Source organism: Centroberyx affinis, unplaced genomic scaffold, assembly GCF_046629955.1.
Source record: "Centroberyx affinis isolate AG114_WGS23_722 - 3 ecotype Tasmania unplaced genomic scaffold, CSIRO-AGI_Caff_v1 ptg005080l_1, whole genome shotgun sequence".
Lineage (NCBI taxonomy): Eukaryota > Metazoa > Chordata > Actinopteri > Beryciformes > Berycidae > Centroberyx > Centroberyx affinis.
In genome coordinates this window covers 41,391-65,391 of record NW_027282513.1, presented here as the reverse complement: position 1 = coordinate 65,391, position 24,001 = coordinate 41,391, and the positions used below count along the sequence as shown (strand labels likewise).

General features: G+C 43.4%; 1 protein-coding gene across 1 annotated transcript; it reads left to right on the top strand.

Moving 5' to 3' along the window:
- Positions 1 to 2,113: 2,113 nt before the first annotated feature.
- On the top strand, positions 2,114 to 24,001 carry taok2a (TAO kinase 2a). The gene is made up of 20 exons (XM_071545951.1): positions 2,114 to 2,582; positions 7,542 to 7,682; positions 9,649 to 9,720; positions 10,482 to 10,583; positions 11,337 to 11,382; positions 11,513 to 11,609; positions 12,298 to 12,411; positions 12,951 to 13,042; positions 13,167 to 13,260; positions 13,399 to 13,480; positions 14,352 to 14,522; positions 15,600 to 15,809; positions 16,470 to 16,598; positions 17,692 to 17,928; positions 18,488 to 18,616; positions 18,746 to 18,949; positions 19,772 to 20,011; positions 20,256 to 20,468; positions 21,436 to 21,618; positions 22,145 to 24,001. The coding sequence occupies exons 2-20, from the start codon at positions 7,551 to 7,553 to the stop codon at positions 23,051 to 23,053; spliced, it is 3,456 nt and encodes a 1,151-aa protein (XP_071402052.1). The 5' UTR covers positions 2,114 to 2,582; positions 7,542 to 7,550; the 3' UTR covers positions 23,054 to 24,001.

Sequence of the window (24,001 nt, the reverse complement as noted above, 5' to 3'; positions counted from 1 at the left end):
GATCAAATCAGATCAAATCAGATCAGATCAGATCAGATCAGATCAGATAAGATAAGATAAGATAGCACTTTATTGATCGCCTTGGAGAAATTCAGGTGCCACAGCAGCAATTGGCGGACAGAGCCAAGGAAATGTCAAGTATGATATGATTCAAGTACAGCAAGGTAATAGAAGAAATAGGTACTAAAATAAGATAAATGTAATGTACATAATATACAACAATAGAGACAGTGCAGTGCAGACAGTGCAACTAAATGCAAATAATAAGTGCAAATAAAAATACAAATAATTACTGCAGAATTCCAGATAACGGATAAGTCTGTGGATTTATTCCAGAGGAACGTAATTTCCTTGTGCAGCACAGTCAAGAGTTCAATTGTTCAAGTTATTAGTGGTGGTTAGGGAAAAAAAAAAAGATGTGTTGATGTGTTTACTATTATTTTAAAATGTGGAAAACAGTGAAAATAAAGAAAAATGTGGTGTGTCCAAGGTTTGATGCGGTAGTTTACATGTTTAAGATCTTTATCAAATCATTAGAGTCCACTGATGAATTCAGCACTTTTGACCCACTAAGTCGCCTTCATTTCAGTAAATATCATGTTATATGCAGTTCACTTGTTATTCCTTCATGTTATTACCATCAAAATACACTGTGGGGGAAGTTACAAGCAATGTGAATCAATTTAAAAAGTTGACATTTTATTGAACACTAGCCCTAACAATACCACCAGTGTGAGACAGAGGCTACCAGTCGTCTCCACCATGGGTAATTACAATTAACACAATTAATTTGACAATGATATATTGATGTTTAAAAATGCTTCAGATCGTTATGTAACCCTCCACAGCAACTTTACTGGCTAATCTCTCTCAGCTCGGCTCTCTGTCTGCTGTCCGAGCTCTCCTCAGCAGCTGGTGGTTTGGATCTTTTTTAAATGACTTTCTCCATACTTAGGCTACTTCATACATACTGTATACTTAATTTGCAGCTCCAGCACAATGGTGATTTTGGTGCTTTGATTTGACTCACATCGGCATGTTGTGGAAAGGTATGGTGCCTCTCAGCAAAGGTTCTTATGTTCCAGTTTTATGACTTTATTACTTCCAGTTTCTCCTCACCCGATGAAGAATATGTTTTTTATCCGATCTTCTGTCCTTCACCAGGGCTGATACGGGCCGACGTCTTCACCTGGTGGATCCCACTGGTGTGTGTTATCCAAAAAGATGACAATGTGGTGGATGAGATGAACAAAGTCTTGTAAGGACAAAATAAATCAATGCTTTTTCTGAAAAGTGTAATTGATTTTTGTTAATGTTGGTGGTTGTTATTGTGTTGTGATAACCAGCTGGAGGTCAGTTTAAGGATTTGTCTTATCTCTGTGTTGGGACTCAAGTTGGACCGTCTGGAGGCAGTGGCGGAGAGAAGGATGAGGGGAAAGATCAGCGCCATCCTGGAGAACCCCTCTCACCCGCTCTACCATGAGCTGAGGCTGATGAGGAGCAGTATACCTGACATTTCCTGTTGCCATTGTCTGCCAATTGCTGCTGTGGCACCTGAATTTCCCTAAGGGGATCAATAAAGTGCTATCTTATCTTATCTTATCTTATCTTATTCCAAACACTTTATATGACACGCAAATCAATAGACTATTTGGGGAAATGAACAACACTTTTGAAAAGCAAACTAAGTACAGAGCCAATGTAAAAAAAAAAAAAAAAACAGCATTACGTCCAAATCAGTTCTGAACAATAAAACGTACTCTTATCCCGTCTAAATCCCACTGGTCCACCTTTACCATTTTTCAAGTCATTCTCAAATGGATCATCTCCAAATTCCCTTCATTCATGTAGCCTGAATGTGTGACATAACATGCATTAGCTGCCGTGCCTCGACCGCTGACATAATGAAATATGGCTCACAAACATAGTGTGTTGTAAAAAAAAAAATAATTTAATCGAGCCTTCGAGCGTTTGTACTAGATTATTAATATTATCTAGGTCGATTTATTTATACTCTTTTATTTGTGAAGCCGAAACCTCACAGGAAATAGAACAAATCATTTTCCGGTCCACACTCTTGAGTCCCGCCCCACCAGTCTGTGCCATCTTGTATTTAGCAAGAACAAAAACGGTGTTAGAAAGAAATCAAACGTGAGGACAAGGCACAGACGATACACAGGATTTTAAGTCTATAATTTTTTTAAAGGTTTGGTGTAACCGGGCAATATGCATGGAAGTGGGGAATCGCGGAGAAACGCCAGCCACACCCCGTAGGAACAGCTAACGTTAGCCTGCAAGCTAGCAAAGCTAAGCTAGCCAATTAGCCAAGGCTAGTAAACCAGTAAACAGACAGCTAGCGGGCTTGCAGTAGCCGTTTGAGCTAGCTAAACTAGCCAGAATAGTCTGTAAACCGTTCATCAATTTCGTCGTGGCTCTGAAATCTGGGGCGACCTCAGTGAAAATGGACCAAACATCTCATTGATCATCCACTGTGAGCAGACCCGGGCTATGAGGATTGAGGCTTGTTAGCTTGACTGCTAACAGTTGTTTTTCGTGCCAGAGCGGAACCACAATAAGCCGCGGTAAGGAATGCTTGATTTTGCTAGCTAGCTGCAATGCTAACTAACCTAGTTAGCTAACTAGAGGTTCTCAAACTGGGGTCCGGGGACACCCAGGGGCCCTCAAAGCGGCTACAGGGGGTCCCTAGCAAAACAGGGATAGTATAATTGCACTATAATTCAAGTGACTAGAAATGAGCCCAATTAGAGAATGTTTAAATGGGGCTGTTTTAATCACAGGTTACACTCACCACTATCACATTTGCACAGACAGCTACAATACAGTGCTAATTCAGTAACAGTAGTCTTTCCATATGGATCCCTGGGACAACATTTTATCAAATCTGAATCGGTGGTTGAATGGTTGTCTAATTGGGGGTCTTTTGAGAACCCCAGAGCTAACCGAGGCAACATTAGCTACTGCTATCAGTTGCGGTTTGCTTTGCTAACATCAGCTTAATAGCTAACCATTCAATAGCTGCTAACACTCACTAAATTAGCAACCTAACGAAGTATCAATACTCAGCGACTAGCTAAGCTAATGCATCCCTAGGTATTAGACTCTTAATTTGTAATGTTTGATTCTTCTTTCACGAACCACAACAACAAGCTAAAATGCTCGGCCTGCAAAAATTGCTTAAAGTGAGCTAATGTCAACTGGAATATTGTTGCAGGTCAACCAGCCAACAGTCAGTTTTTCTAAGACTGTACGAGCTCTTGACGAGAATTATCAGGACGAAGTGGAGGCCATGACATTGTAATATCCGAACAAAACTGCTTTCATCTCATAGAATTGAAATTGTGGTTCTGGGGAAGAAGTCCAAACGAGTATGCATAACATGATGCTTTTCCAAAGTTAAAACCAAGGCCACATTCCCTCAGCTTCCTTACTTCCTTAAATTGTTTAGGGTGGATTTGATGTTTGATAATAGTGATTTCTGCCATGAGAGATTTTGCATCTAATCACGAAAAAGCTGAAAGGCACATAAGGTTTCATTCAGCTTCAACTATGATTACGCTCATCTAGCTACATAATACAATTATAAGTGTTTGTAGCACCCATTTATTCATTAGCACTGCAACTCATGGATGTTTCATTCTTTGTATGGTTCACGATTAAAGATTTTCCTATTCTATAAACTTTTCCTTAAACTTTGGACCACACCCACTGAAAACTACCCATTACTCACTGTGTGTGGTCCAACTGCTTGTTTCATTTAAACTGAGGAATCGTCTAGGTCTAATTTGTGAAGGCGATGGTTTCTGGCACTGAAGAATGCTTTTATACCCAGAACCCCAGCTGTTTGAATGTGGTGACCACTCATATTATACGCATACTGTATAGCCTACGCATATCTATCAATGGAGCAACAGAAAGGTACCAGTTTTAGGGTAGAGTAGGGACAGGCTATTTACACTAAGGAGTTTCTGCTGTGCATAAGTAACGTCGTTACTTTGTCACAGCCACCAGAGTCGCAGCTTGGTTCAGCCATGTGATCTTGGTCATCAGGCACCACTGACACACCAAATTATGACTCGCCCTTTCTGTTGAACAAGAACCGTTTGAGAAACATTTTTCCTTCTTTTAGATCCATCGTCATGGTAGACTGATGCATTTCTCTATTCCACATTTGTTGTTTTTCTCTTGACTGTCAACAACTACTAAAATTTACTAAAAGATCAGGGCCTTTACAAACAGCCACAGGCCTCTGGTTCCTTGCCTTGGATTGGGCACCATCAGACCACTGAGTGCCACATAATGTATAATTGGAAATTGGTTCACTGCATTTTGAAGGAGTGTGGGGGGTGTCTCACACAGATTTACTAGCGCGCTGACGGAGAGTTGCTTCAAAGGGAACAACCCATGCAGTATTGCATTAAACAGAAGCCCTAAGGCTATGTCTTCATGCATTCACTGAATTGTAGAGGCAGAGTAATGTTGCTGGCTCTCTACTCCAGGCCTTAGCTAATGCTCAAGGATGAGCAGTTACATTAACCATATTATCAAATGATGATGCATTTGTCGATAACCATGGCTTAATGTGCATGCTAAGTTGACATTCGTTGATTTATTCAGATGATTTGACATGACGCTCAACACGGCTCATTTTTGCATTTTCATGGATATATGCCCATGTTCCTGTTGAGTTGAATTAGTCATGGTGAAGAACGTACAGTGTTACCAGTCAGACTCTCTGCTCTTACATCTCCAGATGCGTGATATAACACAGGCCATCGAGGGCTTTCACAAAATGTTTGAAAGGGCTCCAAATGTTTAAGTCGTTAAGTTATTTATGGTGTTATTCAAGAGCCATGCATATATACAAATATGTTTAAAGGCTACGTTTTTTTTTCTCAGGCAGATTTGTTTGCAAAGCTAAATTTAGACCACTTGACACATTTGATGCAGGTTAACATGATATGAACATTTTCTGAAGGATAAATGGCACCAAATATTTTACATGTCCAAACTGGAAAACGATTACCATGGAAAAACTATTTGTGTCTCCACTGCAACCATTTTAGTAGGTCAACAAAACGTTAAAGTGTTACAACAATAACACTCAGACGTAAAGATAATAGAATTATAGAATTTTATCTGTATCATCTTTATCATCATTTTTAAATGTCTATTGCTTATGGTAAGCAACATGTCAGTGTTTGCATTCTCTTTTCTAACATAATAAGATGACAGTCAGAACTGCAACTAAATGTAGATTGCATAATATTAGACAAACCAGTTTGACTGAAAAGACTGCAGACTAGACAATAGTTGAGGTACAGACACGCAGACTGACAGAACAGGATACATGGATCTGGCTGATCAGTCTTTCTGCTCAGCATCCTGACTTCACTCTCCACAAAGCTCTAATTGTTCATTTGAAATGGTAGTCTATATTAAAAATGATCTTTGTCAACAAAATATAAACGGCATTGAGACAGGTAATGAGTAAGCCCAGGCGACCCGTTTCAGCCCTGTAGTGGACAAATGGCTAATAAGTAAGCCCCAGCTAGCCCTGTTTAGCCATGTGGTAGACAACTGGCTAATGTACTGTATCAATGAAGTCCTGTTTGGTAACCGGCAGTTTGTAGCTTGCTAGAAATCTGCGCCACTGTCAGTGAGCTGTACAGCAGCTGGCAGCCAGTACACAACACTGGCATGTCTGGAAGCACATAAATGAGTTAGTTAAAGTGCAAATACCCTGTTAGAGTCATACTTTTGTTAAGTTCCTGAAGCATTAATCTTTATTGGTTAAGCGAAGCGTTGGTGGTGCATGTCCAGTTGTGTTCACTGCTTCCCCTAAGATTGCTCCCTGAAGTTCAGTTATGTCAAAAAGGGGGTAATTTGTCTTAACTGATGGCATATTTAATATAATAGACCTTTCTCATTGAGACATGCAGCTGTTAGGTATCTGAGTACCTTTATGCCATTACAGTTTAAGGCAAATATCCCAAGTCTTTACTCCACTACATTCATCTAAATGGCTGTGAAGTTCAAATATTTCTCAAGTGCCAGAGTGAAAGTATTTGCTCCCTTTCTTGACAGGTCATAACATGTGTGTGACAGTATCTTTGCTTCTATAATGCACAAACAGAGGCACTGAATGTCAGCAGTTAGGCCTAGCTAATGAATTGGGAACGCTGACTGGCGCCACTCCGTCCTTATTTTGGACGCTGTCGGGCTTTCACAGCGGTTATTCCTTCTGACGTCACGAGTCCCAGCCAAACTGCATAGTAAATAATTGAAACGCATTAGTTTTAAAGTGCACTTTGTGAAAACCAGCTGCCATCTCGTCTCTCCTTTCCCACATCACCACTCGTTCCCTGCCGCTCACATCGCTCTGTTTTTCCTCCACGTTGTTACTCCCCTCACACTTTCTCTCTCTCTCTTTGTAACAGACTCGCTTTTATTGAACCTCAAGTTTTTCAGGGCTTTTGCAGCCACACATCCCGGCTGTTACCCTTCATACCACAACCTGTCAACCTTTTATCATCCCACATAGAGCAGCTAAGACTTTTTTCTACCATCGTAAAGGTGGAGAGCCCAGATGATCAGTCTGAATCCTTTATACTAGTATCAGGCTTCCCTCTTTTTGTGGAATTCCTGGAATATCATGGAACTTTGAGAGGCATATTCGAGACAGGGAAAGTCAGGGAATTTTATGATTTCTTTGGTCATTTTTCAGGAATATAGCAGAATGAATCTTGTATAACTAGGGATGGGACGATGAGCTTATTTCATAATACGATTTGATACACAATAGGGGGTTCAGGATTCAATACAACCACGATACGATGTAGTAAATAAAAGTTCAATGACAACAAAGTGGGATTTTGCAGAATTATGTTTATTTCTGAGACACAAATTTTTCTAGGGATGGCATTGGCTCGCTAGAATGTAAACAATTTAAAAATGTCATTACAAAGTGCAGATAATATAATTTGGATGGAGAGCTTGTGAAATTGTGAGCCGCAAGCCATCTCATTTGTGATTACTACAACAGAATAACATGGAGCTAAAATCACGATTATTTTTTTTTTACCCACGATATGTATTGTCACAGTTTTGTGTTGCGATATATTGAATTTGAATATATAGTCCCATCCCTACATTTAACACATTCATGGCATCAGACGGTTTTCAGCCCAACTGGAAACCAGACTGACAAACAACATTAACAAGCCATGAAGGAACAATGTTTTTAGATCATGGAAGTGCCCCAACTTAATTATGAAAAGTCATGTTTTACATCAGGAACAAGGTGGGAAACCTGCAGTAGTGATTAGTAGTGACCAGGACTTTGAAATGAGATTACCAAAACATGCAAAAAAAAAAAAAAAAGCGCTCTATACCATTCTAGAGGGATGGTACCGTTCTCCAGCGTTGTTTGGACCATACTTTATAAGCTGTGTGTTTCCACCCATCAGCGCAGCATCCCGGTTCTAACTGGTTCTCGTTCTCGTTCTCTTCCTGTTCTCCAGGCCCTGGCAATGCCCTCGAGCACACGGGCGGGCAATCTGAAGGACCCGGAGGTGGCAGAGCTCTTCTACCGAGACGACCCCGAGAAGCTGTTCGCTGACCTCCGCGAGATCGGCCATGGCAGCTTTGGAGCCGTCTACTTTGTGAGTAGGATGCTGGGACGTCAGCGGGCGGGATAGTGGATGTTGGGTCGGTCCTGCATGTTCCTCAGGACCTCCTCACTTCAGGACGCACTGTGAACCAAATAACAGGCTATCTGCGGGTCTTTAAAGTCTGAAAAAGAAAAATTATCTACATTTTAGGCCTTTAAAAAAAGTCTGTTGAAGTCTAAATCCAGTTAGAGTTTTCAGATTTCCTTGTGCTGCATGTCCACTTTTAGATTAATACAGAACAGGGTTAGTAGTACAATATGCATCCCATCTGCTTTACTAAACACAGTTGGACTTCATCTCCCTGAACAGTTGATTTCCTGTTGTCTTTTTTCTTGTTCTGCCCATTTATAGTTTCACAGCTTTCGTTAGCTGTGTTCAATCAGAAATAGGCTGGTTTTGTTTCATTAGTTTGGTTTTTAAATTGGTCTTAAATTCAATTCCAGGTAGCGACCAGATTCTGTTATTTGTACGTTGTGTGGTGTTTTTCATAAATAAAGCAACAAAATGTCCCGCATATTGCATACTTACTGCTCAATGTTTAGGTTTGGAGGGAAACATACTGTATTCTTAGGCACTGATATGATTTTCCAAATTCAAAACCTATTGTAACATTTCACTTAGAAACGCACACGAAGCTCAGGAGGCCTGAGCAGCAACCAGCATCTTTCTGTGTGGGTTTCAAAGAGGGAGAGATGCTGTCTGTTCATATCCACACTGTGTTAATAACAAGGAAGCTGTGAATATAAATTAGTAAAACAGTGAGAAAACACCATGCGACTGCACTAGATGCATATCTTATTTTACCTGTAAATTATGCTTCTTGGCATGGTTAGCTTCAAGCCAACATCTTCAAAGCAGTTCTCACATCCACATCACGCTGCCACACTGAGTTTCAGCTCCTTAAAAGGCCATAGGAGACCTGTGCCACAAAAATAGATGATCTGCATCAATTTGCATTGATATAATAATGCAACTGACGACTGAAAGGGAAATTTTAAACAGTTGCTAATTCATGCATTTTTTTCAGTATCAGACTAGCATTACGAATCACTGACTTTTTTTTTTAAATATAATTTTGGGTCGGGACTTTATAAAAATGTTTTCTCAAAGCAACATTTTTTGATCCACTTGGTCCGAATGCCGTAGACTACTGATAAAATATTACTCCAAGGGAACTAAAAATCCTCCTAGTAGTAGTATTTATTTTGAGTATTTTATTTATTTATTTATTTATTTTTTGGAGAAACTTGGGGGACTATGGTGTCAACTAGGGCTGAACGATTTTGAGAAAATATCTAATTGCGATTATTTTGACTGATATTGCAATTTCGACATGATTTGTACGGAAGAGGATTAGGGCCACATGTGAAAAATATATTTGAGTTCTGAGTTTAAAGTCAGAATTCTGAGAATAAAGTCAGAATTCTGAGTTTAAAGTCAGAATTCTGACTTTAAACTCAGAACTCAAATAAATTTTTCACATGTGGCCCTAATCCTCTTCCGTAGATTTGCAATATTAGAAGGAATGATAATTTTTAATTTTTTAAATGTTTTTCTCATTTTCATTGAAAAACGTATTAAAATGATTATGGTGTGATTTTTGCGGGGATCTGTACCAAACAAAGATGTTTTCTTAAGTCTGTAGAATATGATGTGTGGGCCAGGACATCTCTGCAGCACGACAATATTTAATTTAAAATGCTTTTTTGACACACATTTCACCTTTAACAAATATTGCGGCTCCTGCGATTTGAAAATTGCAGTAGGCCATATTGCGATTTTGATAAAATTTCGATAAAATTTCGATTAATTGTTCAGCCCTAGTGTCAACCCTGTGTACCATTATATTTCTACCATCGCAAATACATGCTTGTACCATGGCCCCTAAGGTGAGAAACACACCCACACACTCATTTTTGTGTGAACGCTCTTCCATATCATGTGTGTTGTCCAACAGGCCCGAGACGTGCGCAACAATGAGGTGGTGGCCATCAAGAAGATGTCCTACAGCGGCAAGCAGACGAATGAGGTAAACAGAAAGCGTTTGGTTTGACTTTACACTAGAAAGAGTTTTGAATTTTGCTATTGAAATATCTCAGCTTTCCAAATCCTTCTCCATGACTTTTCCTAGAACCACTTTCTCTACATACCAGTGTTAGATTTTCTAAATCATGCAAAGAAGTACTAGCTGTTACTAATTGTTGCATCAATTCATGGCTTTTTGTCCTTCTCTTAAAGCCCCAAAATCCACTGGCCTTTCTAGTGATTCTGTGGTTGTAGTATTCATCCTGAGCTGTGAATTAACTTTGCTTAGTTCCTAAAACTTGCATTTATGTGTCCAAAATGTTGATCTAGTGAGCATTTTTAAGTCAAAACCTTGACAGTTGTTGAATGATTCAACATCTGCATTTTATGTTGTATCTGCGGCTTCTTGGTATACAAAGTGCAAGTGCATTCATTACGTAGAAAAATGAATTCAATTCAGTGCTTTGAGTTTGACAAAATGGAGACATTTGTCATAACTCAAGACAATCGTAACTGTCGTGTTAGAAAATGTATGAATTACTGACTGAAAAATGTTTATTTGTTCTTCATTGTGACTCATAACAACAGAAATGTTTTCTCTCACCTCGACGGACATGTTTGGGAAATGACATGCTAACAGTCTAGTAGTTAACATACAGTACATGTCTCTAGTAATGACAGGCCGTCTCCAAAATGTGTTGAGAAACATGTGAGTAGTGCATTGAGTTTTGTTGTGTACTGAGTTAGTTTTCTGTCTGTCTCCAGAAATGGCAGGACATCATTAAAGAGGTGAAGTTCCTACAGAAACTCCGTCACCCCAACACCATCGAGTACCGGGGATGTTACCTGAGAGAGCACACCGCATGGGTACGTACGTGTGTGTGTGTGTGTGTGTGTGTACATTTGGGTTGTACAATATGCATATACCACTGCAACATTACAACGCTTTCCCATCACCAAAGCTGTGACACCAAATATATTCTTTAGTGTTGTAAATATGAATCAGTGGGAGTATTATGAGTCTACGTGGGACAGCATGTTGAGTTTGTTGCATTAACATAATAAAAAAAAAAAAGTTCTCCCACTTCCACCTTTTAAATAATATGATGATGACAAACAAAACAAACCCTTAGCCTGCTTCTGCTTCAAAGCACTGGTGGAAAACTCTAATCAATAAGTTTTTTGTACTCTTTGACCCCCTATTTTTAGTGAGATTGTCGGTGATTTAATCCGTGCAAATCTGCCATGTCTGTAATTTGGAAAATAAAAATTCCACAAATTGCCTTCAGTGAAGACAGACGTCCTCTGATAATATTAAATCCTGTGTGACTCAAACTCTTTGGTAATTTTAGCTGTAATTTGTTGGCATGCAGTTTCTTTTTCCTCTTCTGGATGCACAATTTCTTCTGTCATGAAAAATGGAGGCAGAAGGTACTGAATGCAAAATCAGAAAGTGAGGAATTGTAAAAGTCGTCACTTTATACAGTTGTATTCGGGCCATTGGTGATTTCAGTGAATTTCATTATCCTGTGCGAATGCGTTTCACACAATGCAGAGGTTGGGCTTTATGTGAATGTATGTGTTGATTATGTTTTTAAAATGTATCCCCCCTCTCCTCAGCTGGTGATGGAGTACTGCCTCGGCTCGGCCTCAGATCTCCTTGAAGGTTTGTTGAGCTCCAGGCTCTAAACAACAGCACTTAGTCATAGCTTTTGCAGTTACCGAGACACTATTCTATTAGTCCCTCTTTCTCTCTCTATAAGTCTGTCTCACTCTTCGTTTCTCTGTCCTTGCAGTTCACAAGAAGCCGCTCCAGGAAGTCGAAATAGCTGCTATTACCCATGGTGCACTGCAGGGCCTGGCATATCTTCACTCTCACAATATGATTCACAGGTAAATTTTTCTCTTAAGTTTTGGCAACATTAGTTGGGTTTAGATCTGCTTATCTTTTTTAGTCAGTGTGGTAAATGATTGTACTGTGTAAAAGATGCTGCACGTCCCATTTTAGCATCAATAAATCATTGCCACATTCGTTTTTAGACATTAGTATGATTAGAGTAAACAAACGAGACCATCGCTGAGAAGACTGTCAGCCTCTACTCTGCATCCTCCATTGTTTCTCCACCTGGTGGATCTGGAGGGAAATATCTGCTGGATCGCTTTACGGCACAAAACAGGAAGAGGTTCTGTTCTTCCAGAGCAAACGGAGCTAAAGCTTTCAGAGTTTCTGGCAGCAGATGGTGGAAGGAGGGAAAGGAAGATGGAGAAATCACTTCCAACGTGTTTATCCTCTTCATTAAAGCCAAAGAGACTGAGAAAGCCAAGATCGTCTTTTTGACAGGAAGCAGCAAAGGCTTATGGGAAATGTAGTCTAAATTTTGAGAGACACTAGCAACAGTACCACTGGTGTGAGATAGAAGTTAATCGTCTTGACCATGGTCTCATTTGTTTACGGTAATTATATTAAGGTATCCCACTTAATTTGGCAGTGATATATTGATGTTAGAAACAGCACCTTTATTGTGCGTATAATAAATCTCTATGCTCGTTAACATGTGATCCTCGGCCGTCTGTCCATCAGGGATGTGAAGGCAGGCAACATCCTGCTGACGGAGCCTGGCCAAGTCAAGCTGGGGGACTTCGGCTCTGCCTCCATCGTGGCCCCGGCTAACTCCTTTGTGGGAACCCCCTACTGGTGAGTGCTGCTGCTGTAACCCATCGGAGTGAAACTGATTTGCTGTCCGTGTTTTTGTGGCTGAGTTGCAGCAAGTGACCAGAAGTAGCAGAAGACAAACTTTGATCTGCAGAAAAGGCCTTCTACTCTCTAGTTGCTCAGTATTTACAATAATACTGCAACAATATAAGTAATTGTTGCAGAATTTTATGGCATTCTGGACACCATTCCCCCTTTTAAAATGGGTCCAGTTCACTCTGTCACTAACAGAGCTAATGAAACAGGGTTTTCAGTTGAGGTGATTTTTGACTTGAATGGTTAGGAGCATAACCAAAATTGTCGAATCAGATTCAGATTACAGTATGGAGTAGGCCAATCCAACCTCTTGAAGGAGGTGAGATTACCATAAAGAAACCTTCCGGTCACAGTGTTCAAAGCATGGAGAGATTTTGCTATTTTCTGTATCAGGACTGTCAGTTTCCCCTAAAAATCAAATTTGACTGTGAATTGGCTGAAGTTTGACTGAAATTCAAATATTAATGCTAAAATGTATTTGGCAGGATGGCTCCAGAGGTGATCCTGGCCATGGACGAGGGCCAGTATGACGGCAAGGTGGATGTCTGGTCCCTCGGCATCACCTGCATAGAGCTGGGTAAGAATCACCACCGGAATAACCGCGGTGAACTTTGACACACACTCTCAGGTCAACAGGTGTGATACGAAGGTTTCAGGTGCTGTGGGACTAACAGCCTTTCCATCCTACACTTTCTCTCTAGCGGAGAGGAAGCCTCCACTGTTCAACATGAATGCTATGAGTGCCTTATACCACATTGCTCAGAACGAGAGCCCCATCCTTCAGTCCAATCACTGGTGAGAACACCTCTCTTCTATCTGTATTCTATTCTTAGTTTTTTTTTCCTCTCTAGTTTCCCCATTTATTTTTCCTCTAGCTTCTCTCTCTCTGACTCATTTTTCTCGGTGATAACATGCTCGCATCTCCCTCGTCAGGTCTGACTACTTCCGCAACTTTGTTGACTCCTGCCTACAGAAGATTCCCCAGGACCGGCCTACCTCGGACGTGCTGCTGAATGTAAGGGAGGACACACACACACACACACACACACACACACACACACACACACACACACACACAGCCTGGCTTCTTTACCTCTCCAGTCACGTCACATAGGGCTGTTCGATTTCAGAAACCTTAGAATCGTCTCCAATTACGATTCCAAGTATTGGGACTTGATGGAGTCGATTCCAGGCAAAATACCACACCACACTCCCGATGTGTGTGGTGTAGATTCAGGCATTTTCTCAACAGTCAGAGACGGTGTCTAATACCTTGTCTAATCTCTGTTGGCGGGAAAACTTGAGCCACTTATCAGAATCACCAGAGAGGAATTCGGCTCTGGGATTCACTTTTCCGTACTTTTGACTCCACAGCTTTGGAGTCGGTTCTCGATTCCCAAATGCCTAGAATCGAAGAATCTGTTCTTTTTGGAATCGACTCCCAGCCCTAACGTCACATGTCTCGTTAGCATTAACACCTCCTCTACACCAGTGGTTCTCAACGTGGGGTCCGGGGACCACCAGGGGTCCTTGAGGGCATTCCAGGGGGTCCCCAGCAAATTGATGAATTATTCAACTTCACCATTATTTAATTTACAAGAAGTTAACACAGTTAGAGAATGTAGATGAATGACTGTTTTGATCATAGTTTCTCTGTTATCTCTCTACCTACAATACAGATAGTCATGGAATTCTGGACAAAATCATATCTAACAATAAAAATATTCTCAGATTTGGGTCTGAGAGACAAAATCTCATCAAATGGGGGTCTGTGGCTCTAATGTGTGCAAAATTAGGGTCCTTGATATGAAAAAGGTTGAGAATCACTGCTCTACACTACAGTCACACTAACGCCCCTTTCCTTTCCTCCCTTCCTCCCCCCTCAGCATCGGTTCTTGTGCCGCGAGCGTCCGCTGACGGTGGTCATGGACCTGATTGCGCGCACCAAGGACGCGGTGCGGGAGCTGGACAACCTGCAGTACAGAAAGATGAAGAAGATCCTCTTCCAGGAGACCCAGCAGAACGGCCCCGTGTCCGAGGGAGGGGAGGATGAGGAGGTAGGGAGAGGGGGATGAGTGGGGTGGTCATGAGGGAGAATGGAAGAAGAGGAGGGATAAAGGAGAGGAGGTAGGGAAGAAGGGAGGAATTAAGGAGACTAGGGTGGGAGCGAGGGAGAGGAGGATGAGGCGAGTGGTGGCGGGGTGGTCAGGAAGGAAGGAGGGAACGAGGGAGGGAAATGAGGGGGAATAGAAGGAAAGGAGGGATAATAATCGGGGGCTATAAAGGAGAGGAGGTAGAGGACAAGGGAGGAATGACAGGAGGCAGGGTGGGAGGAGAGGAGAAGGAAGGATGAAAGGGAAGGAGTAAGGGACTAGGGAGGGGAGGAGGATGAGGAGGGAGGCTGTAAGGAGGGATGAAGGAGAAGAGGGATGGAGGGAGGAAAGGGTAGAAAACACGAAGGAGGAGAGGGAGACGAGAAAGTTTCTGGTAGTGAGTAAAAGGAGGGAGAAATTTTGAATAAATTAGAATAGTTGTGAGGCTTAAAATGCAGAAATACCTCCGACTACATCAAAAGAAGAATAGACCAGAGACATTGCCATTGTGTCTCTATGCATTGTGTATTTAGTATAGGGATTTATTTGTTGGTATATATATTTTTAGCTGCCACCAGCAGCTCTATAGCTCGCTCTGTCGGTCGGTCGGTTGGTCCACAAAAATTTCCCCACGCTTGTATACATGCGCGTACGTGGTCACAGCTATTGTGAATTTGCGCTTGTTTTAATTTGCATATATTAAAATAACGACTAGATGCAAGGGAGCTTGTACAAATGGAAGGAACTTAAATGCAAAGTTTTTCATTTTTCAGTGACGTACGCAAATGAAGGCAGGTGTTTTTGAGTACATGATTAATGATTTTTTTTTTGGGGGGGGGGGGCCTATGAATTTTTGCATATCCAGCCAGTACAATAGACACAGATTCAGTTTATTCTATTTTCATATATTAAAATAAGCCACACAAAATGATGAATGACAGTGCAGATTGTGCAGGTGAGGCAAAAGTCAAATGGTTTATGAAAATGTCAAAAGAGAAAAATCAAGGATAAAAAGTGAAACCCCATGTTGTGCCGTGTCAGGAGGTGGAGCAGTACCTGCTGCGGACGGGAACGGTCAACAGCATGGAGAGCTCCCAGTCGGTGCCCAGCATGTCCATCTCAGCCAGCTCCCAGAGCAGCTCCGTCAACAGCCTGGCCGACGCCTCCGACGACAGCAGCAGCGAGATGGCCATGATGCAGGAGGGCGAGCACACCGTCACCTCCAACAGCTCCATCATCCACCGGCCCGCGGTAAAAAACCTCTTAGACCTTGAGCTTGACTTGCATGTGTTGAACCCGGTCTGACAAGTTTCATAAGCAGGGAAATCACTGGTCCTCCTGAAGGCATGTGGCTGTTATGTTTACTTGTGTGATTTTTTTATTTATTTTTTTTTTAACATTGTTTTTATTGAGCATTTCACATTATAAAACAAAAAATAAATAATTAAAAATAAAATGAAGGAAAAATAAAATAAGAATAATGAATTCAACTTAGTTATACAGCATATCTTCCAAATTCTATTACTTGGTACATGCGGTTCCATTTAACCTGTGTGACAACATACAGTCTACAATTCACGAAGCACATGCAGCCTGTAATTCACATCTTCCATTCAGTTACACATTTCTGCTAATTCGTATATACAGATAAATACTGGCGGGTGACCAAGTAGGTAATCACATGCACACAAGCCAACACAAACACACACACACACACACACATACATACATACACACACATACTCGAATACGTGTAACCTCTTATACATATACACATGAGCGTCTTATAGTCTACAGGAAGATTGCAGTGTCAGTATACAAAGGAAAATAAGTAAATAAATAATACTTGTGTGCTTTGTGATTGTGTGTTTGTATGTATCTAAATGTCTGCCCCCCCCCTCCCCCTCTCAGGGTCAGGATAACATCTATGACGACCCCTACCAGCCAGAGATGGACCAACCCCAGGCTCCCTCTGCTGGCCGCCGTCGCGCCTACTACCGCAACCGCGACCACTTCGCCACCATCCGAACCGCCTCCTTGGTGAGTGCCGAATGCCCAGCAGCTCTTACTGGTTGTGCTCAGCTTGACCCCGTCTCAGACAGAGGGACAGAGAAACGGATTGACCAGAAAGTCACTGGTTCAAATTCAGCTGGGGGAACTTTCCCTGGGTTGAGGAGATTAAAGGAGTTAAAGAGTTACAGCCTATTTACTTCTGTCTGTGCCTAGTTTACATTTTCTCCAATTCTTCATTTCCTGCCACCATGGTACGTAGTATATATAGGACATGATGTCGTCATGGTGGGCAGAGGTGGTAGAAGTATACAAATATACTCTGGTAGAAGTTGAAGCACCATTTCAAATCCTTTACTCAAGTCCAAGTATAAAAGTACGTGGACTTAAATTTACTTAAAGTATAAAAGTAAAAGTCATTCTCTAAAAAAGTCATTTCTAATGAACTAAACTGGTTTTCTGTTGAGCGTTCCTCTGAATCCCAGATGAGAAAGAGTCTGCAGCTCAAATCACAAACCTGAACCCTAGCAGCTGAATTCACGAACGTTAATTCTCTCTCTTGTTGCTTCTCTCTTCTTCGTGTTGCTTCTCTCTCTCTCTCCCTCTCCCTAATTTTTGGTGTCACTTTGCTGAACAAGCAGCCAATCACATCTGGCTCTTGATCAGCTGCCGGTATGGAAGCCATCTGATGCTGAAAATTATTTTTTTTAGAAAATCAGTTGATGATTTCCTGAGAGTAACGAGTCTGTTTTGAAAATGTAGTGAGTAGAAAGTATAGATTTTTCTTTTGAGTAAAGTACAGATACTTGAAAATCTTACTTAAGTGCAGTAATGAAGTGTTATGAAGTGTAATGAAGTATAAACAATACACAAACTTCATACTATCACAGGTTCCCCCTATAGGGCACATGATCTGATTAGATTTTTGGAGTGCCTCACTGCATAAATTTGCATATTAATGAGGAAAAACTGATTTCTTCTTTAATGCTTTAAGATACATAGGTCGAATTACTGCCCATGTGTTGTTGACACATGGGCAGTATATATTGCCAATTAAAAATATTTGCCAATTCATTTGGGAGTGCTGCTCTTAAACACCAGACTTACTCCATTCCTCCTCCAGGTGACCCGTCAGATCCAGGAACATGAGCAGGGCTCGGCGCTGCGGGAGCAGATGTCGGGGTACAAACGCATGAGGCGGCAGCACCAGAAGCAGCTGATGGGCCTGGAGAACAAGCTGAAGGCGGAGATGGACGAGCACCAGCTGAGGCTGGACAAGGAGCTGGAGAACCAGAGGAACAGCTTCTCCACAGAGGCTGACAAGCTGTCCAAGAAGCACCAGGCCATCCTGGAGAAAGAGGTGAGGGCCAGACGGGGGTGACGGGGTTCAGATGGAGAGACGGGGGACAGATGAGGGAGTGAGGAGGACAGATGAGAGAGTGAGGAGGACAGATGAGAGAGAGTGAGGAGGACAGATGAGAGAGAGTGAGGAGGACAGATGAGAGAGTGAGGAGGATAGATGAGAGAGTGAGGTGTGGATGGAGTCATAGATGCAGTGCAAAATGTCTGAGGCGATGCATTCTTCAGTGCAGCCTCTCAACAGCAGTTTGATTCGGTAGAAGGTATTGATACATTTATTATTATCATGTTTACTCATCAATCATTCATCAATCATTCTGTGAAGAGATGCTAATTGCTAACGTGGATCCATTCATACATCTGGGGTATAGAATAGTTGAATTTGTGAAGCACATAGGGCTAAAAGGCTTTCATTTGCACAGACTGTGTGTGTTTGGGTGGGGGGGATTGAAGGGTGGGGGGGTTGTTTGCTATTATTGCTACCGATATCTGTACCAATACTGATCACTTGGAAACCACTCCCAGTCCTAACCCCAGCCTTGGTGTGTGTTTCCCTCCAGACGAAGGCGGCTCTAGCAGAAGAGAAGAAGTTCCAGCAGCACATACTGGGCCAGCAGAAGAAAGAGCTGACCAGTTTACTGGAGTCACAGAAACGCCAGTACCGCCAGCGCAAGGACCAGCTCAAAGAGGCACGAGCCCAACCTTAACCCCAAATACAATACCAGTGTTGAAAAAGCAGAGGAAACTGTGTCACTTGTACATTTTGGATTTGTGACGCTGAATTTTCTCACTTTTCTTTTTCCCCCTCCACCAAGCAGGAGCTGAGTGAGAACCAGTCGACGCCTAAGCGGGAGAAGCAGGAGTGGCTGGTGCGTCAGAAGGAGTGTCTGCAGCAGATGCAGGCGGAGGAGGAGGCCGGCCTGCTGCGGAGGCAGAGGCAGTACTACGAGCTGCAGTGTCGCCAGTACAAGAGGAAGATGCTGCTGGCTCGCCACAACCTGGAGCAGGACCTGCTGAGAGAGGTACAGCAAGGAAACGTCCACCCTGACATCTTAAAATCCACCGTAGACACCTGAGCTGAATTCTAGACCATGATCAACAAGGTCTGGTTGTTTTTGTCCCTTGTAATTCTGTGATTTTTGGAGCCAATATCCATCCTAAGCCAGTGGAAGGAAGATTTGAACATACATCTTAAAATAAAGGACTTTCCCGCTCAACTCACAACTCTTCTTCATGCCCTCAGAGTGCAGACTCTTGTGCAGACAGGTTCAAAAAACGGAGGAAAGTCCACACTACCAAATCAATTATTATTAAATAATTATAATAAACGTTTGTGTTTATTTGATAGTGCGGTCTTTCCTCCTCTTTCGAACAAAGACGATCTTGGCAGGTTCCCTCTGGTCATGAAATTCCTGGAATATCATGAATTTAGAGAGGTGTATCCCAGACAGGGAAAGTCCAGGAATTTGATAAATTCTCCGGAGAAGTCGGGGAATATCAGGGGATTTAACAAATGGGTCACTGAGCAGGAATTTGCCAGAATGTATTTTACAACTTGTTTAACATTTATTGCATTAGATAGAGGTTTTCGGCTGTTTTCATAGTGCACGGCCACTTCTCCATAGCAAGCTGTTTACCCCTTTAGGAACTTGCCTGGCTGGTTATAGAAAGTCATGGAAAAGTCATTAAAGTTCACATCAGGGCCATTTCTTACCGTTAACATGATTGTCTTACAGTGGAGCAAATCTTTTCTTAGATGGTTATGGGAAACCCGCCCAAGTGTAAAAGAAGCAAATGTAAAATTATCTCTCTCTCTCTCTCATCGCTCACTCGCCCTTCACCAGGACCTGAACAAGAAGCAGACCCAGAAGGACCTGGAGTGCGCCATGCTGCTGCGGCACCACGAGTCCACCCAGGAGCTGGAGTTCAGGCAGCTGGGCTCGGTGCAGCGAACCCGGGCCGACCTGATCCGGACGCAGCACCAGACCGAGCTCACCAACCAGATGGAGTACAACAAGCGGCGCGAGCAGGAGCTGCGGCAGAAACACGCCGTGGAGGTCCGGCAGCAGCCCAAGAGCCTCAAGGTGAGGGGGAGCAACACGAACCAGGACAACTGCTTTTTACTTTTACAAGACTAAACAAAATCCTTCTTTTTTTAACATCTCACTACCTGGATGACTGAAATGAATCTACACACACATTTGATTTTGTGTTTATTTATCCATTCCTGTTTTGTCTTGGTATTATTCTTCTGTTTCTTTTTAAAAGTGTTGATTATAAGGACCCTTCTAATTATCATGATTAACTAATGAAAACTCCTCCTACCAGTCCAAAGAGCTGCAGATCAAGCGTCAGTTCCAGGACACCTGTAAGATCCAGACTCGTCAGTACAAAGCGCTGAGGAACCACCTGCTGGAGAGTACGCCCAAGTCCGACCACAAGGCCGTCCTCAAACGCCTCAAAGAGGAGCAAACACGTAAGCTGGCCATCCTGGCCGAGCAGTACGACCACTCCATCAACGACATGCTGTCCACACAGGCTGTGAGTAAGGCAAGGAAACCTCCGCGCACCTTCCACACCAACCGCAGAACCACTGCACTGACACTGCATTCACCACAGCATCCACTGCACTTCAGCAACATCATCACATCTAGGGCTGATTGTTTTAGATTTTCAATATTTACGATTATTTTCGTTATCGTTTAATCATTTTGTCTATAAAATGTCAAAAATAATGACAAATGTCCATCACAAGTTACCAGAGAGTGTTTCTTAAAATGGCTTACTTGGTCTGCACCAAAAAAACCCCCAAAAAGTATTCATCTTATACTGATATGAAACAGAGAATAGCAGCAAATCTCAGCATTTGTGAAGCTGTAACCAGCAAATGTTTGGTGTCTTTACTTGATTAAACGACTAAAACGATTAATTGATTATCAAAATTATAAAAACGGTATCAAACTAGAAAAGGACAGAAGTTAAAAAGAAACTTGTGAGATTTGTGTAGATAAGTTCTTCAAATTGTTTCAGGTGTTGTCGGTGCTGGAAGATCTACAGCAGGTTTCCAAAAGGCAGAGAGACCCAACTGACAAATTTACTGACTATAAATGTTTCACAGGAGCTGTGACTCTAAATTAAGACCTGTGATGTTCTTAACAGCTGATGAGAGAAATTCAGCATTTGAATCTTGCAGCTTGCTCTCGCCTTGAGAAACCTCCAGGCAAAACAGTAGTTGTGCAATAGAAAATCTGAAAATTTGATGTTGTAGTCTAGTATCCCAGTATTTCTTAACACAAGTGGTTTATGGTTTATATTTTCACCCCTATGCCCAACAGTGGTGGTGAATGAGTCCAGTGAGTTGCTCAGTGAAACACTAATAATAAACTCTTCTAAACACTGCTACTCTCGCTGTTTTAATAACAACACTACACCCGTGAATTTTAGCCCCAAAGCTCTCAGCAGATTGTGCTCTACTGATGTGGAGGCTTGTTCCCGTTTGTTCCCATAGCTGCGGCTGGATGAGACCCAGGAGGCGGAGTACCAGGTGCTGAGGATGCAGCTGCAACAGGAGCTGGAGCTGCTGAACGCCTACCAGAGCAAGATCAAGATCCACACCGACTCGCAGCACGAGAGAGAGGCCAAGGATCTGGAGCAGAGGGTGTCCATCCGCAGGGCGCTGCTGGAGCAGAGGGTAGGAAGGCCTTCACACTGCTTCAGACCGGCAGCGGCAGAATCGCAGGACAAACCTGAAACCAGATACAAGACTAGTTCTACAGGCCTTTCGGTGCTTTTTAAAATGGGTTAATGCTGGTTTCACTCCCTGTGTAGCTTAGTACTGCTCTGTAGCTGACTGCTGAATGCAGCAGTGTTGGTTAAATATTGATTAGTTAGTCCCAAGTTAAAAAGACTGCCTGAAAAAAGTCTGGTATCAAAGAGAAACTGCCAACTGTATGAGTATTGTACTGTTTGTCAGAAGAAGGATTCAAACCGAGAAACCCCGGTGCCTGCTTAGACCATTCAGACATCCTAGAAACCTAGAAAAAAAATCTGTGGTGTTACTTATCGCTGTGACTCCAGACTTTAAGTTCAGGGTGAAAAGGCCTTTGGTATAATGTGTGATGTCCATGTCCATTTTGAAAAGCACCTTTTTTCTGTGTTTTGCTGTAGTGAATCCAGTACTAATATTTGGTGTAAATGTGTGTTCTCCTGTCCGGCAGATCGAGGAGGAGATGCTGTCTCTGCAGAACGAACGGTCGGAGCGAATCCGGACTCTGCTGGAGCGCCAGGCCCATGAGATCGAGGCCTTCGACTCGGAGAGCATGCGGCTCGGCTTCAGCAACATGGCGCTGACCGGCATCCCGGCCGAGGCGTTCAACCAGGGCTACCCGAACCCCAGCCCGTCCTCGGGCTCCAGCGGCTGGCCGTCGCGTCCCGTTCCCCGGTCAGGAAGCCACTGGAGCCACAGCGTGCAGAACTCGGCGGCGCCCCCCTCCTGGCGCAGCCAGAACAACAGCGGAGGCGGCGGCTTCGGCCGTGCGGAGTCCATCGTCTCGTCTCACGGCCTGGGGAGGGACAGCGAGCTGAGCATGGGCAGCCGGGGCCACTCCTCCTCCTCCTCCGCCTCCTCTTCCTCCTCCCACCACCAGCAGCAGCACTACCTCCCGCAGCACTACCAACACCACCAGAGCACGCCGCAGCTGTACCGCGACGGCCACGAGCGGGACGGCAGGGAGCGGGACCGGGTCCGGGAGTGGGGCGGGGGAGGGGGCCACTACGTCCACCACTCTCAGGGCCACCACCACCACCACCACCACCACCACCTCTCCACCCACGCCTCGGCCCAGTCCCTGGCTCTGCTGCCGCCCCCGCCGCCGCCGCCCCCCATCTCCCTCTCCTCCTCCCCTCCCTCGTCCGCCTCCTCCTCCTCCTCGTCTCAGGGAGGCTACGGAGGCGGCGGTCTGGCCGTCCGGGGCCCCGGCCTGATGGCGCTCAGGAACAGCCCCCAGCCGCTCAGGAGGACGGCCTCCGGCGGGCCGGGCAGCGGCGGGGGGAGCGACGGGGGGCTCAGCCGCAGCACGTCGGTCACCTCCCACATCTCCAACGGCTCCCACCTCTCCTACTCATAAACCTGCTCCTCCTCTCCCCTGGCCTCGTGTGCATGGCGCTGCTTCTCCAACTGAAAACAAATCTGGCTGAAAGGTGTTTTGAGCCTTCATGAGCCAAGTGGGTGGGAGAGGACCGAAGTGGAATTAAGGGGAAATTTTAACTTTTTATCTGTTCTCTAAGAAGCTTCATAGAAGTGGAGCAGAAGTAAATTGATCTTAAATTTTGAAAAAAAAAAAAAATTGCCACGCCCCTTGCCCCAAGAATTTAAAATCTCCTTCCTTGAACTGTGCATTGGCTTTTCCTTGCACAAGGAAAGGAAGAGAGGAAGCCTCTGAGTCACTGAGCAGCTGCCCAGTTCTCAGAAGGGGCAGAGTGCTTATCATGCAGGCACACTTAATTTAGCATGAGTATTAAGACCCGGAAACTTGGCCCTGCATTACTGTTGGGATGGGTTGACCTCTCCCACACATCCAGCAGTTGGGGTTGGCCTGAGGTGGTGTTGCACAGTAACAGTGTTGAAACAAAACAATCTAAAAACACGCAGCAAAACGGCATGAATAGCATGAGTAGAAGTGAAAAAGAGCAGCGTGTCGCAAAGTGAACAAGTCAAAATCAAGTAAAATCCAGTAGTCAACAAAAACTTGAAAGTTTTAACACGTTTGTTCATCTTGTAACAGTGAATCCATCGGTCACAGCACAGTATTGCCTATCTAGTGGGATGGTAGCGCTGTAGAAGAGAAAGTAGACTTCCAGCTTAGAACGGAGCAGAGAACCGCTGCGTACGAAGTGCCAGAGAGCGGCTGTTAAGGCCATGAGGAGTTTTTAAATCGGATAGTTTTTTTTTGGTTTTAGATTCGGAGCAGAACTCGGCCGGTGGAGCCGAGCGGCGGGCGGCGGCTGTGGAGCTTCCACTCGGCTAGCGGTGCTTTAAGAAAACCACTGTAACTATGTAAATAACGCTAAATTGT